At 50.9% G+C, this 16576-nt stretch overlaps 4 protein-coding genes across 4 annotated transcripts; 2 read left to right on the forward strand and 2 right to left on the reverse strand.

Annotated features, from left to right (window-relative positions):
• Window positions 1-78: 78 nt before the first annotated feature.
• Window positions 79-1107, reverse strand: JKF63_01020 (uncharacterized protein; the record flags this gene model as incomplete). Its single annotated transcript, XM_067897069.1, has 1 exon — window positions 79-1107. The coding sequence occupies one exon, from the start codon at window positions 1105-1107 to the stop codon at window positions 79-81; it is 1029 nt and encodes a 342-aa protein (XP_067753226.1).
• Window positions 1108-1838: 731 nt separating this feature from the next.
• On the reverse strand, window positions 1839-4385 carry JKF63_01021 (uncharacterized protein; the record flags this gene model as incomplete). The annotated part of the gene is made up of 1 exon (XM_067897070.1): window positions 1839-4385. One exon carries the CDS (start codon window positions 4383-4385, stop codon window positions 1839-1841), a length of 2547 nt encoding a protein of 848 aa, XP_067753227.1.
• A 1865-nt stretch (window positions 4386-6250) lies between these two features.
• On the forward strand, window positions 6251-6967 carry JKF63_01022 (uncharacterized protein; the record flags this gene model as incomplete). Its single annotated transcript, XM_067897071.1, has 1 exon — window positions 6251-6967. The coding sequence occupies one exon, from the start codon at window positions 6251-6253 to the stop codon at window positions 6965-6967; it is 717 nt and encodes a 238-aa protein (XP_067753228.1).
• Window positions 6968-8709: 1742 nt separating this feature from the next.
• JKF63_01023 (uncharacterized protein) lies at window positions 8710-16119 on the forward strand (the record flags this gene model as incomplete). The annotated part of the gene is made up of 1 exon (XM_067897072.1): window positions 8710-16119. One exon carries the CDS (start codon window positions 8710-8712, stop codon window positions 16117-16119), a length of 7410 nt encoding a protein of 2469 aa, XP_067753229.1.
• Between the last annotated feature and the right edge of the window lie 457 nt (window positions 16120-16576).

Here is a 16576-nt window from a genome sequence, read left to right on the forward strand (position 1 = left end):
TCAGTCTAGTTGAATAAATGAAACTCAATGAGTGCACAGAGAGAGGCGATCCAGAAACATGAAACAGCAAGCTCAACATCACCTGCTTTCCTCTCTTCCGTGGTACTCGCTGTTTAGATATGTTCTAGGCAACTGCAATACGTTTTGGATTCTGCTCTCTAGCTCTTCCATGACTGCTTCTGCGTTGACACCGGGAAGGGATTCGAGAAGATCACTAGCAGTCCTTAGAACATTCCTGCACTGCAGTACAAACTCTATCCGCTGCATTTCCACTCGGGCACTGCTTTCCCGCTGCAAATCAATTTGTTTGCGTTTACGGACCGCTAGATCTACTTCCTGTAAGCGCAGAAGATCTTCAGCGCGGCGAAGTCGCGCGTCGTATTCCTCTGACTTGATGAAACGTCGTTTTAGATCTGTTTCACAGATGCGAAGAAAACTGCACACGAGTCCAACTCTCTCATCTTGTTCGTTGGCGAGAAGACAGGCGCGCGCAGCCAGCTCGTCCCTTTCAAAAAACAAGAAAGTTTCAGTGCTGCTAGTCTTGGTGTCGAGGCCGCACTTTCCCATCATCACAAGCTTGTCTGAGCCGTGCACATCAATAAGTTCCGTCACTGAGTCCTCCTCATCGTGGCGGTGCTGCAGCTTTGCCAACATAGTCTTCTTGCACTTTACTAGACTTGGTTCGGAGAGTACTTTTCTCGTCTGGTATGAGCTGACGTCTGCCCGGTATTGTTGCGCTCTCTCCTGAAGGTTCACGGCAAGTTGGGCGCATTCCTGTTCGCGCAGTTCAACCATGCGAAGTCGTGACTCCAGCTCCGCCGACAGAGCGTCCAAGTGTCGCTCACGCTCTATCAAAGTAGCATTTGCAGCATTTTTTGTGTCATCGAGCAAACGACCCAATCGCTTGTTGCTCTCGCTCTCTGCTTCCAGTTTGGCTTCCAAGAGTGCAATGTACTTTCTCAGCTGAGCGTTGGTTACCACCTCCTCTTTGAGTTTCTGTTCAAATGATTTCGTTTGTCGCTTTTTGTTATCGCAATACCGTTTAAGAAGCCCCTCTAGCTCTCCACATTTGGCGGCGTAGTTGGTAGCAGTGATGCCGACATTCATGGCGAGAAAGAAGGCGAGAAATCGACTCGTTAAACAGTGAGATGGGAGTGTTGGAGTTAATGCCTGAAGCAACCGATAAAGAGTCTCTGTGAAGGGGGAGAAAAGAGGGTAGGAAATCCCTCGAGTCAGTTCAACCGTAAGGAAAAAATCCTTACACACGGAGAAAATATGAAAGAGGCGGCGTGATAACAGATCGTCCCGCGCTTCCACTTTCAATTTTTCCCCCAGTGCCAAGGTGAGCAAAGTTGAGAATCAGACACCAGTGGAAAAAAAAATATGCTGTCATGTCTCGCACAGAGCTGAAGAAACCCTTTGGCCTCTGAGTCTTGTGCTAACTCTATGGAAACGTTTCAAGAAATGTTTCGACTACATTCCACAGGACCAATCAGAAAGAGGCGCACAGAGCTTGTGTAACGTACGCTCGTGATGTGGAAAAAAACAGACAGAATATCTCAAAAAAGCTGTTGGGGAGATGCTCGATTTTTCTTTGAGGAAGTTTGTTCAGTACGTACATCTTGCAGGCTACAGCTGAGCGAAGAGAAGCTGAGATATGAAACACCAATGGTTGATCCCAATGAGCAACTGAGCGCGCGGAATCTGTACTTCTCTTCGACTAAAAGAAAACTCATCAATTCATTGTGGAAGGGGAAAAAATGCGATCCTGCTCTCTAAACTCACATCTTTCGGAAAGAAAATAAAATCTAGAGAAAAAGAAGAAAAAAGCTCATATTCTATTGCGACTCACTTGCACTCGTAGCGCTGCGCTTTTTAGGGTACCGTAAAGGACCCTCAGTCAGGTTGAGTCTCTCCATGAAAACCGCTTCCGCTTTCGGTTGTGCAGATTCAACAAACATTGAAATACTTTTCTTGAGTGTTGAGTTTTGCTGCCGTAATGTCTGCAGCTCCGCTTCTTGAGATATAGCGAGCTCCATGACCCGCTTGAGCTCGTCAGCTACCTTGCCATGAGCTTCTCTGCGCACGTTTCGGAACGCATCGTGAAGTTTGTTGTACTTTTCAACAATGATGTCGCGATCGCGGATGAGATCGTCTCTCTCAGCTAAAAGCTCTTTGATAGTTGAGGCGTCACTCGCACATCGTATCTTGAGCTCGTCCAGCGCGCTTCGCAGTTTCATATTTTGCTCCTTCGCTGACGCGCAGGCGTTCTCGACATCCTTTCTTGCTTTACTCTCCGCGTGAAGGAGCTTCTCGAACTTTTCGCATTTCTCGACATAAGCATTGAACTTATGTTTCATGTTTTCGCTCTCCTTTCGCTTGTCGGACAAAATCAAAGAGAGTTTAGAGTCCTGAGTTCCAAGGCGTTCCTGCAGTTGAGTCACCTGCAGCATCAAAGCAGAGTTAGATCGAGTGGACTCTATATGGAGGATTTCCAATTCTTCACAGCGCTTTTTTGAAATGTCTAGCGATGTGGAAAAGTTCTGGGCCTGTGCTTTTAGCGCCTGCAGTTCAGCTTCCGTGATTTCTAACGTCTTTGTTTGCGCGCGAAGTTCACCTTCGAGATCGCTGAGAACCGTCTCTAAGTCCGTAATCCGAGCACCTGCAGCTTCACACTTCTGATCAGCTGCAGCGATCCTGTGCTTCAGGGAGTCGTTCTCAAGCTGGAGTCGCTCATTTTCCTCACGAATTTCGTTAAGGTTGGCGTTTAACAGTTCGTCAAGTCCCCCCAGCTCTTGTCGCATAGACTCCACTTGATCTTTGAGCCAGGCGTTGTCCTGAGCAAAATTGTCACGCTCAAGAGCAACTTGCTTGAATTGCGCGCCACTCTGGTTAAGCTGGCTTTCTAGGAGTGACAGAGCCTTACGTTGTTCTGTGGTTATCTGCTCATTGGTACGGCAGCACTTTGAGAGAGTACTAAGCTCCTCTGAGGTTTTTGCTGCACTAATTTCGCTCTGAATAAGAAGTTCTTCAGCACGCACAAGAGCCTGGGAGCTATCAGAAAGCTGAACCTGTAAGGCATGAAAGCGATGCTCCAAGGCTGCATCGAACGACACCTGCTGGTCAAGAAGGATTGAGCTGCGCATAATCTGCTCTCTCTGTGCAAGGTCTGAGAGCTGTTGTGCACGCAATGCACCAGTCAGTTCCTGCACTGACGACCACGCTGTGCTACTGCTCTGCTCAGCAAGCATGCACCTCTCCGTTGAATCACGCTTGAAGGTAGAAAACTCAGCTTGCACCGCGGCCAAGGCGATGGAGCTTGTACGCTTGTAGTTATCGAACTCCATAAGAGTGGTTGCATAGCTGTCTTTGACTGCCGTGAACTCCGTGTCAAGGTCTTCCTTCTGCTTTGATGTTTCGTTGAGCTGCTCATTAAGACGCAGGAGCTCAGTCTGGAGCTCACACAGCATTTTCTTTGTGGAGATTTCCCTGTCCTTTTGCTCTCGAACATCGCTTTCCAGTGTCTGAATCAGCTGTAGTTGCTGCTCTGCGGCACTCTGAGACTCTTGTAGCGCGCGGGTCGTCACGACAAACTGCTTCTCGGCACGGTCGCAATTTTGTTGAAGCTGGGCCACTTCCTCAGAGAGTTGCCTCTGCTTCTCTTCGTCGCGGTGGCGTTGTCGCGTCAACTCATCGTTGGCGGAAAGGAGACAATCGTTGTTCTTCCGAAGAGATTCTTTTTCTTCTTTGAGCTTGGTCACGCGCTCGAGCAGCCGCTCCATACTAGAAGAAACGTTTGCGCCAGCTTCGCGGAGAGCCTGATTTTCTGCGGTGCTCTGAGCCAGTGATGATCGCAGGCAATCGAGAGCCTCAGCATCCTTTTTCCGAGACGCGAGCATGTCTTTCAGCTCCACCTGAAATTTGGTAACGAGGTGTTCGTAGTCCGCCACACGCTGAGCAGACGAGGAGAGATCAGCTTTAGTCGAAGCCAAAGTTTTTAGCAGCTCTGCATTTTCACGCTCTAGATCTAAGTGTTTCTGTTGCTGGTCCTGAATATCGGTGGTGTGCTGAGCCAAAAGCTGCTGTGCAACACCTAGCTCTTCTTTTAAGCACGCTATAGTGTCATCCCGATTTCTGAGTGCTGCCTGATCGGCTGTGCTTTTCTTCTCCACGTCTGAAAGCCTTCGGCGCAAGTCTGTGTTTTCTGCACTCCATTGCTCGACAACCTCGAACGCCTCATCCTTCAGCAACTTTATTTCCTTTTCAGCACGATCCTTTTGACCTAGTGCAGCGGAAAGTTCGCAACGCGAACTTTGAAGCTCGTCCTCCAGCTGTGAAATACGCTGGGCTAGAACATCATTTATGCGGTCTTGTTTTTGTGACATTTTAGTGAATTTGCATTCTGAAAGATAGAAGAGGTGGGAAAAAGGGCGGGGCAGGGAGAGTGGAAAGTAAAGGTTGATGACGGTGGATCTGCATCCTACTTGATTGTTGCGCAGACTGTTGAGCAAACCAACAAACTAGCAACCAAAGTGCAAAAGACTCCTCACAGAGTTTGCGCTATTATAAAAGATCATGCGTGTCAGCGCTGCCGCACGCCGTGCACATCAGCTACAGTCACTCTACCAGATTTGTGCACACGCGTCACCCATGCCAAGCATAAAGTGTTGCCCTTGAAGTCATCTAGGCAGATCACCAACCTCATGTGACACGCTTCCTGTAAAGCACTAACGCGCGACCCTGTCGCCTCGATTCTCTGACACATGTTATCGCTCCAAATATAAAAACTCGTGCATTCAGACTGCTGGCCTGAACCCTCGGGTGACGTGCTTAGGGGGGGCGGGGGGGGGGGGGAAGCTCGTTCACCAACCCGGCGCGATCAGCAAGGTTCTTGTCCTTCCATATCGACGCCTTGAATATGCCCGTTGAGTGTCTTGAGGAAATCCCACTGCGTCCCCTTCCCCCCCCCCCCCCCCGGGAAAGTTTTTTTAGCTGCCGACGCAACGCTGCGATTACGAGGCAACTGAAGCGTACTTAGCGGTGCAGGCCATGAGCAAAGATGTATTGCAGGACGAAGGTGTCGGGCGATCCCCCCCCCCCCCGCCAATTTGGCAGGCTCGTTGCCCTTATAGTGGGTACATCAGAATAGCTGGACAGGTCATCAGTTTATGATTAGGTCATGAGGTTTTTCAGCTGCTGCTGAGACAAGCTGTGGGTGCTGGGTTACATTGCGAGCCATTGTAAAGATATATGAACGGGGAAATGTGCTGCTGCGAGATTGCAATGTTCAAATGCGGAGCTCAGCTGGTTTTGGTCACTGCAAATAAACAACTTCATCGTATGCAGTACCGCAAAGGGTGTATCTCCCGCTAGCGCTTGGCTTGAGCTCACAGCCGAAAGTAAGTATTACCTTTAACTTGTTGTTCGTGCGCACAACTGGGAGGTCTGTAAACGATCTTATGTAATTTTCCACTATAAGAAGCTTTCGGGGATAACACATGTGAGCTCGGAACGCAACGGAGCGTATATTTCCGTTTTTATCAGAATTGCACGAGCAATGTGTTTCAGTGCTATATTATAAAAATTGTTATATTCACCTATGCCCCTGTAACGTGAAATAATAATCTATAGTATTAGACGAGAAGTTATTCGAATTTCGATTTTCCTGTGACATGTACCCATCCTTGTCTTTTGCATTTTGTTGTGAACTGGAAAAGATCAAGTCGCTTTGTGTCTCTAAACGGTTGTTTAATATTGCTCGTGATCCTCAGTTTTTTTTTATGCTTGACGCCTGCACTACCTGCCTCCACATGGGTAACATACGCAACTTTGTGTAAACAAAGTGAACAGCAAATCGCTTTCCCCGAGGGTAAAAGCTGTGGTGTCAAAAACGTTCGAAACTCCGCTCCCAATAAGGAGGAAAAAAAAAGAACCCGACTAGTTAGCTTTTGTTGCTTGTCCTCAAAAGAGTTTGACAGCTTTTAATAGCACGCGACGTTCGTCTTCTCCCCTTTCCTATTCATTTTTCGGTTCCTTGTGAGCATGCTCTGAGAACCAGCGAAGAAATCATGGCGTTATTATACACCAAAAACCTTATCGTATATTTTGCGGATATTATACAGCTCATTTCGGCACGCTACTCTTTGCATTCGCTCACGATTTTTCTTTGAACAACACAGTTGTCGAACACAGGGCGACAAACAAAAACTTTAGTACTACAACACACAACTGCAGGAGGGAAAAAAGCGGTATGAACAAGCAGCGCATCCGAGGCGAATCCTTCAAACAGGAGTATCAGGCTCCAGGTCGCCACCGCACCAATCGCAAGCGTGATCCGTCTATGAACAAGACCGATCCCCATCTCGTCATTGCTCCTCAGGCGGAATTGCATCAAGGAAAGCTTGTTCTAGTTCTTGATCTTGATGAGACACTGGTCTTTGCTCGTAGCGGACCTCTTTATGCTCGTCCAGGGATTCCTGAATTCTTTCAGATGTGCAAAGACAAAGGCATCGAGGTTGTTGTTTGGACGGCTGGGCTGAAGGCTTATGCGCAAGCTATTGTGTCCAATATCGACACCTGTAATGCCGTCTCCCACTGTATTTACCGTCACAACAAATGGTTCAACGGTCAGCCAGGCTATCGCAAGGACTTGAATGCCCTTGGTCGACCCCTTGACCGCGTTCTCATAGTCGAAAACACCCCTGATTGTATTCGCGGATATCAGGACAACGGTATTCTTGTCAGTGATTATGAGGGTGGCGACGGCGAGGACAACACTCTTTATGCGTTAGCAGAATTGGTAAAGGTTCTCAGTGAAAGCGATTTTACTGTTCCACAGTTCATCGCAAACTGTCAACTACTGAAGCGGGAGCCAGTTATGACAGACGTTGGGGACTACATTCATGCGTACACGCTTGATACTAACTGCTTTGATCCTCATCATGTCCGTGTTAATCGAGACCTTTGAAGCTGAGATGGCTGATGCATTGTTTTTTTTTCCTGGTTCATCTGTTGTCCGGCAAGCAAGCACTGCCGCACGTTAAAAATCTACGCACTCAACCACTTTTTCAGTTTTTTTTTTGTAAAAGGCTTGATGATTCATTTGTATGATAGCGATTCTGCTAGCATCTGCGTGCGGTCTCCCCGCTTTTGTCACTTTCTTCCTCTTTTGCTGTTGTCAATCCAAAAGAAAGTTTTTTTCCACTTGCCTTCCCTCCAAAAACTTTCTTTTCATCACACCTTGTCGAACATCTTCACTTGAATACTACTTTCACTACCCTCAAGGCCACTAATTGTGCAATGAAAGTTTCTGTTTGCGAAACCGATTCAATCAGGAGAAGGAAAGTAAGGTTTAATGGCCAATTCACTAGTGATCCTCCACTTTGAACTTGGCTCATTTCCAAGAAAAAAACCAACGAGACCGGTTTTTTTTTTCAGTATGTTGAGTGAACCGTCTTGCAATGCGAACTGCTGTTTTTTTCTTCAAATTCCATTTGTTCTGCTGGTTTGTTCGCTATTTGATCCATCACTACCAATAGTGGCATTGTTGGGTTTGGGTAAATCAAAATACATTGCGGTGCAAAGGGTTTGAACTGCATATTGGTGTGTAGCAGTTTTGCAGTAGGAACACTTGCTATTGAAAAGACTTGGAGTAGTGGTACTTTGCTGGGGGAAAAAAGAGGCAACTATCTATGCAACTTCGTTGCTGTTTCTCGTTGTCCCATCTTTTCTGGTGCGACTTGCTTATTGTTCTTTTTTTCTTAAAGCTGCTTTTCCGGCGACGATAGAGGCTAACATCTTGTAGTGTACCCGAAAGTGGAGAAATCATGTCACTAGAAGGTCGTGGTTTGATGAGCATCTTTTTTTCGATTTGTTTGCTGTCGGCTAGAATAAAGGTTCGTCTATCATTCTACGTTTTTTTTTAGTATTTGCTGCAAGAGTTTTTGAGTGTGAAGCGAGTTGTACATATATATATATATTAAAAAAACCATAAGTGACGTTGTTCTTGGGTCGATTAAAGAGCCCAATTCATGTTCTTTCGCGCTGCAAACGTTTTCGCTACGTGTGCTGGAAACGGAGAGAAAAATAGGTTTCCCCTGCTGCTCGAATAATTCTTTTTGCGATCGTAAAAATGTGTCTGGACGCAAGCCTTGCTGGAGGCGTCTCCGAGTGCAAGATGGTACCTTGATACACCGATAGTTTCTTTTTCCCGACTACTCTGTACACACTGTTTGTCGCTTTTCCCTCCGAGTCCTGTTCTCCTCTTCTCCCAATATGTATTTCTCTTTCATTGCTTGGCTTACAGCAGCGTCCCTGACGTGCTGCCTCAACTAAAAAAAGCGAGGCGCGCGCACAAACAGGTTACAGCCTCGAAAATCACACCCGCACTGACGAGCTGTTCCGTTGCACTCGTCATTGCTCTTAGTTGAGTGTGGTGCTCTTCTGCACTTCTAGATTTCGACGCATACCCAAGTATGCGCTTTGCCTGCGCATTTATTTTATAGTTGTTCGGCAGAATACACCTAAAATATCAATATATATATATATATACACATATATATATATGTCTGCACAACAAGAAAAGAAAAAGGTTTCATTCACACAACGAAACGAGCAACTCCGAGCTCTTCTTGAATAATTTTTGTCCTTTGATATCGGAAACTACATGATTTAAATCAGGAAGTTGCTTCGCAAAGCTTCGTTGCAGTGATGTCTGTAGGTCAAGATTCGAGGCTATCCTCGAAGGAGATTTCTCCTGCTATGTGGGACCAAATTGAACGTATGCCCTTTCAGCAGCTGCAGGACACCAACGATTTCGTGTATATCAAAAAGGTAATGTCCCTTGTTGCACATTATGTCTTTCTGGAATCTGACCCGAAAATGTGCGATTCTCGATACACAAGCTGTATTGCAAAGCTGCTCAAGATTGTCTCCGTGAAGTGCCTCACTGAATACGAACAACTCAATAAAACGATAAATGAAGCGACCGCTGAGATTTCGAATATGCGGGGTGCTTTAAAGGCACAAATTTCCGCAAAGGATGAAGAAATCGAGGAGCTTCAGAGCCAGCTGCGAGAGGCTACCACAAAAGGGGCACCTCAAGAAATAGGAGCTGGGCTGTCGAGCTTGGAGGAGATAGCTCGCCTGAAAACCCAGAACGATGAGCTCTCTTTCCAGTTGCGAAGCGTAAAGCAACAGAACGAGGAACTGAAACAAACCTTGGCGTCGCGCAGCGAAGACAAGATACACATCAACGAAAGTTATGATAAAGCGCAACTAGAGTACCGTCATCTTGCTGCACGGTACAAACGTCTTGCCGATCGCAACCTCAAAGCAGAGGATATGTTGCAGGAGTTCCGCCGAAAAGAGCGTGGCAAGAAGGAAGGTCTCAACGACGAGCTGGAACGACTTGAGCAGAAAGTTCAGTCCCTACAGCAGGAAAATTACGCCCTTGTGCAATCTCGTGATCGTGCGGAGGAGCTATGTGAAAAGCGGGAAGTAGAGGCGCTTCGCGACATGACGGAGCTACGGAGGCTAACCAAGGATCTCCTTGAAGAAGAGCGTGTCAAAGCACAATCTGTACGAGACGAGTTGCTCAGTGCAAAGCAGGAATCCGATGCGCATGTCGAACAGCTTATTCACCAACGTGAGGTGGATCTCAGTGAGAAGGAGGAGGAAATTGCACTGCTTCGTAGACAACTAGAAAAGGCCACATGCAAGCCCAAGTCTCGATTCCACTCTGACTCCTCGATCTCTATTGATGAATCATCGTCGAACTTATCGGTGGCAAACGCTCTGCCGGGCGCCAGCAACGATGTGGCAAAGGTGCGCGCGGCTTCCACAGAGGAGCAACGTAGGCTGGAGCGCGAGAACGATGATTTACGCGTGGAAGTAGAGCAGCTCGAACTCCGCATTGACACCCTCGATGAAGAAAATCGCCGGCTGACGTGTCTCATCAAAAACTACGAAAGCGGCAACGAGGGTTTGTATCGGTTGAGACAAGACTTGGCAGACCACACGCGAACTGTGGAGGTTCTTCAAAGTGAAAATGCACAGCTGCGGGAGCGCTTAAACGGTATGGAGGACTCGGTCACATTCAATGCTGCGCTGCGCGAGCTGTGCAAGAGAGTCGGGGTGACGGAGGAAGAGATCAACAGTTTACGCCCTCAGAATGCGGCAGCGTATAGCGAAATGGATACTTTGAAGGAGGAGTTGAGTCTGCTGAAGGAGGAAGTGGAGTGGCTAGAGAGGGAACGACGACATTGGATGAATAAGGTGCGACTACAGCCTCTAATGGACACAAAGCTGCGCTTCGAGCTGGGCCTCTCCTCCGACCAGCTCAAGCAGCTAGATAGGCTTGTGGACCAGATGAAATCCGGTGCCGTTATCGTTGAGGACAATGATGTGAGCTACAAGGACAAGTACTTCAAGGAGCTCCAGGCGCGGCGTGCTGATGCCGAGCAGTTCAACGAGTTTGTCAAAGAACGCATAAATGAAGCACTCAAGAATGCTCTTGTAGATGTGAACACCCCTGACGCAGCTGCCGCGGTCTCAGCACTGCGGGAGCGTATCGACGTAATCACTACCTCGTCTGCAGCCGAAACGGCTGCGCAGGCGCAGGAAAAAAATGGCCGACTGACTCGGCGGTTGGAGGAGCTGGAGCACTCCGAGAAGATGCGCTTGGAAGAGATCGCGCATTTACGGGAGCAGGTGATCGCCAGCACGGCTGAGAATGAGGTGATTTGCCGTGAGCGCGATCAGTACCGCGAAGCCATTTTCTCCTTAGCTGGCGTGGGTGCACCCCAGACCGAGGTCCCAGGAAGCGCAGAAGCACGGACGGTTAGCGACTTAGGCGAGTCCGGCGTAGGCGCTATCTCAAACGCAAAGTGGGTGACCGTAGCAAACACGCTGCGTGAGCAGCTCCGCATCAAGGATGCGCTAGTCGAGTCTCTAAGTAAAGAGTTGGCAGCGGCGAGGGAGAGGCTAGAGGCAGAGCGAGCTGCCGACGCAGAGCGGAACCGAAAGGTGGAGCTCGAGAAGAGGGCAGACGCCTCTTTGCTGGATCAGATAAAGGTGCTGACATCATTGAACGAGGAGCTCACCGAGAAGTGCGACGCGTTGGGAAAGACGAACAAAGACCTCGAGGACAGCCTCGAGCGGCTTGACCGGGGTACGACAAAGGAGCTGCTCCTCAAAGTAGTTCTTTTGCGGCGCCGCGAGGCAACTCTGCTCCAGCGACTGCGTCGAGCTCTCACTACACAGGAGGAGTCTGCTGTAGCCGCTAGACAAGTGCAGTTTCATATGAAGAATACACTAGAGCGGCTGCGCGAGGTGCTCGAGGGGGATGACACCACTCCAAACGCGGTGCTGCCTCGCTCCTCCTCTGGGTGCAGCATGGAGGGCGAAATGCTCAGCTTCCTTGATCACGCCGTGCGACACGTGCTTAAGGGCCGAATGTTCCGAGAAGACAGCCGCTTTCTCCTCCATCTCAAGCAGGTTTATCAAAGTATGGAGGCGAGCCAAGAGGTCTTGGAGCTGCGGCTCGACGCGAAGCGGCTTCGACACGATCTGGCCGACAAGCAGAAAGATATAGATGCACTGTCTGCTGAGCTGGCAGGACTGCGTGCAGCGTCGGCTGCTGTCGAGAGCGTAAAAGAAAGCACAACGGTCGAGTACACGGCTGCAGCGTTGGCAAAGAGTGAGGCAGAGGCGGCTACGTTCAAGCAGAAGTACATACTTGCAGCGAAGCGACTCGAGGCTCGCGATAGAGAGGTGACGCAGCTGGAAAACGATCTTGATTTGGCGCGTGGGGAAGTCATTGAAGTACGGGACCACATCCGCAATATTCTCAATGAGAGTGCGGATTTGCAGGCGGCACCGGGCGCGTCAACGACGGGCGCAAAAGTGAATGCAACAGAGCTGGCTCGGCGCGAGAAAGAAATTGCCAGGCTGAAGACTGTCAATTTAGGGCTTCTGCACCACTCTTTGGATCTGCAGTCGCAGGTCAAGTCGATGGAAATCGAGTTGGAGGCCAAACAACAAGAAAACACGCTCTTAAAAAATTCCGCGGATTCGCAGGTGGTGACGAGTTTCGTGAGCGCTGCAATTCGCGAACACACCGCATTGCGCCGACAGAGTGAGCTGGCTCTCATCCAAGCGAAGCGACTCAAAATGCAGCTGGCTGCAGCGGAGGCTAACTATCACGTTGTTGCAAATGAGGCGACGCTGTACAAGACGGGCGCATATCGTCTCTACCGCAAGTACGTAGAGCAGGTGGTATCTGTTGTAGATTACCTGCGTTGCGTGCAGCGTGCCAGCAAGGGCTCTCTCTCGCCGCATCAAGCGGAGATCGTGGATCGGCGTCTTCGCAAAACCATCACGGATCTCAGCGAGTGTTTTGGTCGGAGCAAGGTGCTGGCGATGCAGCTCTCTGACGCGCAAAACACCGTGGCGACTCTAGAGCATCAGCTCTCTCTCCTGCAAATGGAAAACAGCCCAGCCAAGCTGGACGCACTAGATGTCAGGCTGCAGGAGGCGCGCAGCCGACTACGCGATCACGACCGCCTCATGACGGAATTCCAGGAGGAGAGGCTGTTTCTGCAGGCGAAGCTGAGCCGCGCCGAGGCGACCAATAAAGACCTCAACGCCGAGGTGGCCCGACTCGAGTTCGGGTGCATGTCCGGGTCTCCTCTTAGCGCCGAGGTGCTGGCCACACTTCTGGAGCTGAAAGAAAGTGTCTTCGACAAAGCTGTGGCACCGTCGCTGACTATCGAGTCAGGTCTAACTACCACCTCCAACAAGCTGAGCGCGGGCAGTGCAGACGACAGCGATCTTGCTATTCGCGAGTACAAAAACGTCCTGCTGCGGCAGGCTGAGCTCACACAACAGTGTTCCACACTGAAGAGACAGGTGACCGATGCGGACGCTCAACGTCGTCGGTCCGAGCACGTGTCAGCGCAGCTAAAAGAGGAAGCGCAGCAGGCGGGCGAGCGGGCCGCGTTCGCACAGCGGCAGCTCGAGGAGGAACGGCAAAAGGCGACGCAGCGTGAAGCACGGCTGCTGCGAGCGCATGAGGCACAGGTGGAGGTGGCTCGCCGAGCCACAGAGCACAATGTTCAGTGTTTGCAAGAGATGGTCCACAAGAAAGAGCAGCAGATCTCTTCTTTGCAGGAGCAGCTTTCAGCCGAGCGCAGGAAGCACGTCGAATACGAGCTCAGCGAAGCAGTGCGTATGGAGCGATTGCACGAGCACATGTTTCGCGAGAACACAGCCATGGTGGAGCGTTTCAAGAGCGCCATCGACACTGTCGGGGACTCTATGCGACATGCGAGTGGGGCCACAGACCCAACTCTCCTCATACCAAGCACAAGTAGCGGTGTGCAGGAACAACTGCAGGTCTTAACGGCGGAAACGGTCCGTCTTCGCCAGGAGTTAAAGGAGGCCCGCGAGACTGTCATTGTTCTAGAGTCGCAGCTCGAGCAGCAGGTCCGGCAGCAGCTCTCGACTCTCGCTCCGCACCCTGAGTCTTCGTTAACACGTGCACAGACAACGCCAAACCACGGCACCGATGCACTCATGGGCATCATACGCAATCAAACAGCCATGGCGGATAGCCTGCGACAAAGGGAGGTGCAGCTGACCACTGAGCTGCAGCGTGAGAAAGAGCAACGGGCCTCTATGGAGCGACAAATCACCGAAATTCAAGGCCAACAGGTAGAACAGGGCGGCATGCTGCAGCTTCTGTCACAGGTGACGTCCGCCGGTGGTGTGTCTGATGCACCACTGATTAGTGAGTTGCGCGCGCAGAACGCAGCCCTCGATCAGGAGCTGCGCGCGATGCGGCAGACAGTGGAGGAAGAGCGGGCGCATGCAAGGCGCTTTCAAATGGATGCTGCAGAATGGAAAATGCACCTCGACGCGCTGCAAACTCAGGTGTTAGCGCAGCAAGCGGAGACCGAGCGCGCGCAGCACCTGGCAGCCCTCAACGAGGGGCTACGAGTCGATCTCAATGCTGTGAGGGAGCAAAACGAGAAGTTGATGATGGCCGCTACAGTTCTCAAGCAGAAGCTCATGGACGAGGCGCACCACAGCGGCGAGTCTGCCCGACTGCATCATCAAGAGATTGCACTGGCGCAGCGTATGGGCACCATTCAACAAGAGTCGGCGGGACACATGAAGGCGCTTGACCATCGCATTCGGACCATCCAAAAGGAGCTCGGCGAGCATGTTGAAAAGGAAAAGACGATGCTGGAGAAAAACACGGAGTCGCAGAGGCTCGTGTATCAGCTACATCAGCAGCTGCGCGTCAAGGATCGCGAATTGGTTTCTTTGCAGGAGCAACTGCGACTGTGCAAGAGTACCTCGGCAGCTTGCGCACAGCAACGCTCTACTGCAGCTACCTCCAGTCTTCAAAGTCGAGGCACCCAGGTAGTAGCAGCAAGAGGGGGGCCGTCGCCGAAGCGCGACAGAGAAAACACGATGCAGGAATCAAAATGCACTGTTTGTGTGTCAAACGCAGGAGCGCCGCCGCCGCCCCCTTCCCTCACCCGCGATGTACCCGTCTCGGAAGGGGTATCTACACAGCCCATACTGACTTCACTCTCATCACACAATGAGCTACTACAACCTCAGATTGCCGGTATTGTTCAAAGAGAGACGCAAAAACAGCAGCGCGACAACCTCGCTCACATCTCAACACTGCGGTCTCGTGTCCATCGTCTCGAGAAAGATGTCAGAGATGCAGAAGAACAACTCAAGGGCGAGCGAGATGCGTCAAGAGAGCTGCGCATGCAGCTTCGTCGACTCCGTGTGGAGCAAGATAGAAAGGATGCAGAGCACGCAGAGCAGCTGAGGTCTATGTACCATCAGCGCGTGCACGCTGAGGCGCAGAGGAGCAAGCACGGTGGCAAAGCTGACAGGGCGTTACTTTCAGTACCTGCTCCTCTCGCCGTGGAAGGTAAACCAGTGGTTCCCCAGAACACGGAGCGGGAGCTCCGAGAGCAACTCTCAGCCCTCGAGTCCAAGGTTCATCGATACGAGCAGGAGCTAAACGAGATCAAAGGAATTCGGGCAGCGGCCGGATCCTCCGTGGACCCTGCGCATCTCTGCTCCCCTGCTGACGTGCGAGCACACGTGGAGGAGGTGCGACGACTCGAGGGCGTTATTGACAGTCTTCGGCGACGCCTCGAGGTAGACGTTCCGACTAAAGAGGGTGAGCTGCAGCGACGGTTGGAGCACGCAAGGAGTGTGCAGCACCGGATGGTGTCTGACCTCGCCTCTCTTCGCGGCATCCCGCTGAACGAAGTGGAATCTCTCTACGCTGTCACCACAACGGCTGCTCAAAAGACTGCGGACGAGCTTAAAATGGAGCTGCTACAGAAGAGCAGTGAGCTTCTTGACCTCCGGTTCACTGTGGAGACCATGGAGTTGCAGCTAAGTCGCTTGCAGCGCCATCTTGCGGATGTTCTCACTGTGGACGCTGCAGCTTCGCGTCAGCGATCTGCATCTATCCATGAAGTTGCGAGCGTCGAGACCCTCACCAACGTGATAGAAAACCTAAAAGTAGTGATTGCAAAACTGCAGGGCGAGAATGCCAATCTTCGCTCAGCTCAACCACACATGGTTCAGTACGAGCGCCAAGCACAAGAGTTGAGCGAACTCCAGAAGCGAGAGAAAGGTTTGCAGGCTCAGCTCCAAGATCTTTTCCGGCAGTTGATGAGCATGCGTGGCTCCTCCAGAGGTGGCAGTGGTTCCTATGAGCAGAACGCGGAGCTACATCGTCGCCTCGCGACTGAGCAGGCCGCATTGGAGCAGTACGAGTCGGAGCTCAACAACCTCCGTCTTGAGCTTTCGAACCCTGATCGTCGGGCTGTGTGTCCACTGGATCCCACTGGCAGCACAGCACAAGCGACCACAGCTACCCCCGACGTTCACTCTACTATACCCCCACCACTGCCGAAGACGCGTTTTCCTCAGCGCCAAGAGCGTCGTGATAGCAATACGAGTTCGGTCGCTCGGTCGCAGCAGCGTCGCTTGAGCTTCACTCGAATGGGTGAGGTCGAATCCCGGGCAACTGATCCTAACAGATCTCTTCGATTTCGCCACTCCGACGAGCTGTAAATGAGGTGTGTTGTCGCTCTGAAAAAAAGAGGTGTACTCGCCGAGACCACATAGAATTTGGGGTGCCTAGAGGGGAACTCCCATGCGCAGGTGCGCATGCTCATGAACCATGCATACAAGCGCTGCAGACTAGACGTTGCCACAGCTTCACGCGCTCCTTTGCCTGGCATACACACACACACAGGGGTGGTCTTCAGACGAATTTATTTATTTTTTCTTCCTGCTCGAGTGTATCAGCTTCATTTCTTGTGCGTGTATTTTCGACTGCAATCGCACAAGGACCATCGCACGTCCCAAAAATTCTCCAAGTGCTCGAAAGCAGATCAAACCCACCAGGGTTGCCACTTGATAAAAATAGGCACCTAAACTATGAGCGCCCCCCAGAGCAGTTGCAGCTGTCGTAGTGCCGGGGGTTTGAACCAAACAGGGACATGATCAGCCCACACTGTGGCCGCTT

This window comes from Porcisia hertigi, chromosome 35, assembly GCF_017918235.1.
Source record: "Porcisia hertigi strain C119 chromosome 35, whole genome shotgun sequence".
Taxonomy (NCBI): Eukaryota; Euglenozoa; class Kinetoplastea; order Trypanosomatida; family Trypanosomatidae; genus Porcisia; species Porcisia hertigi.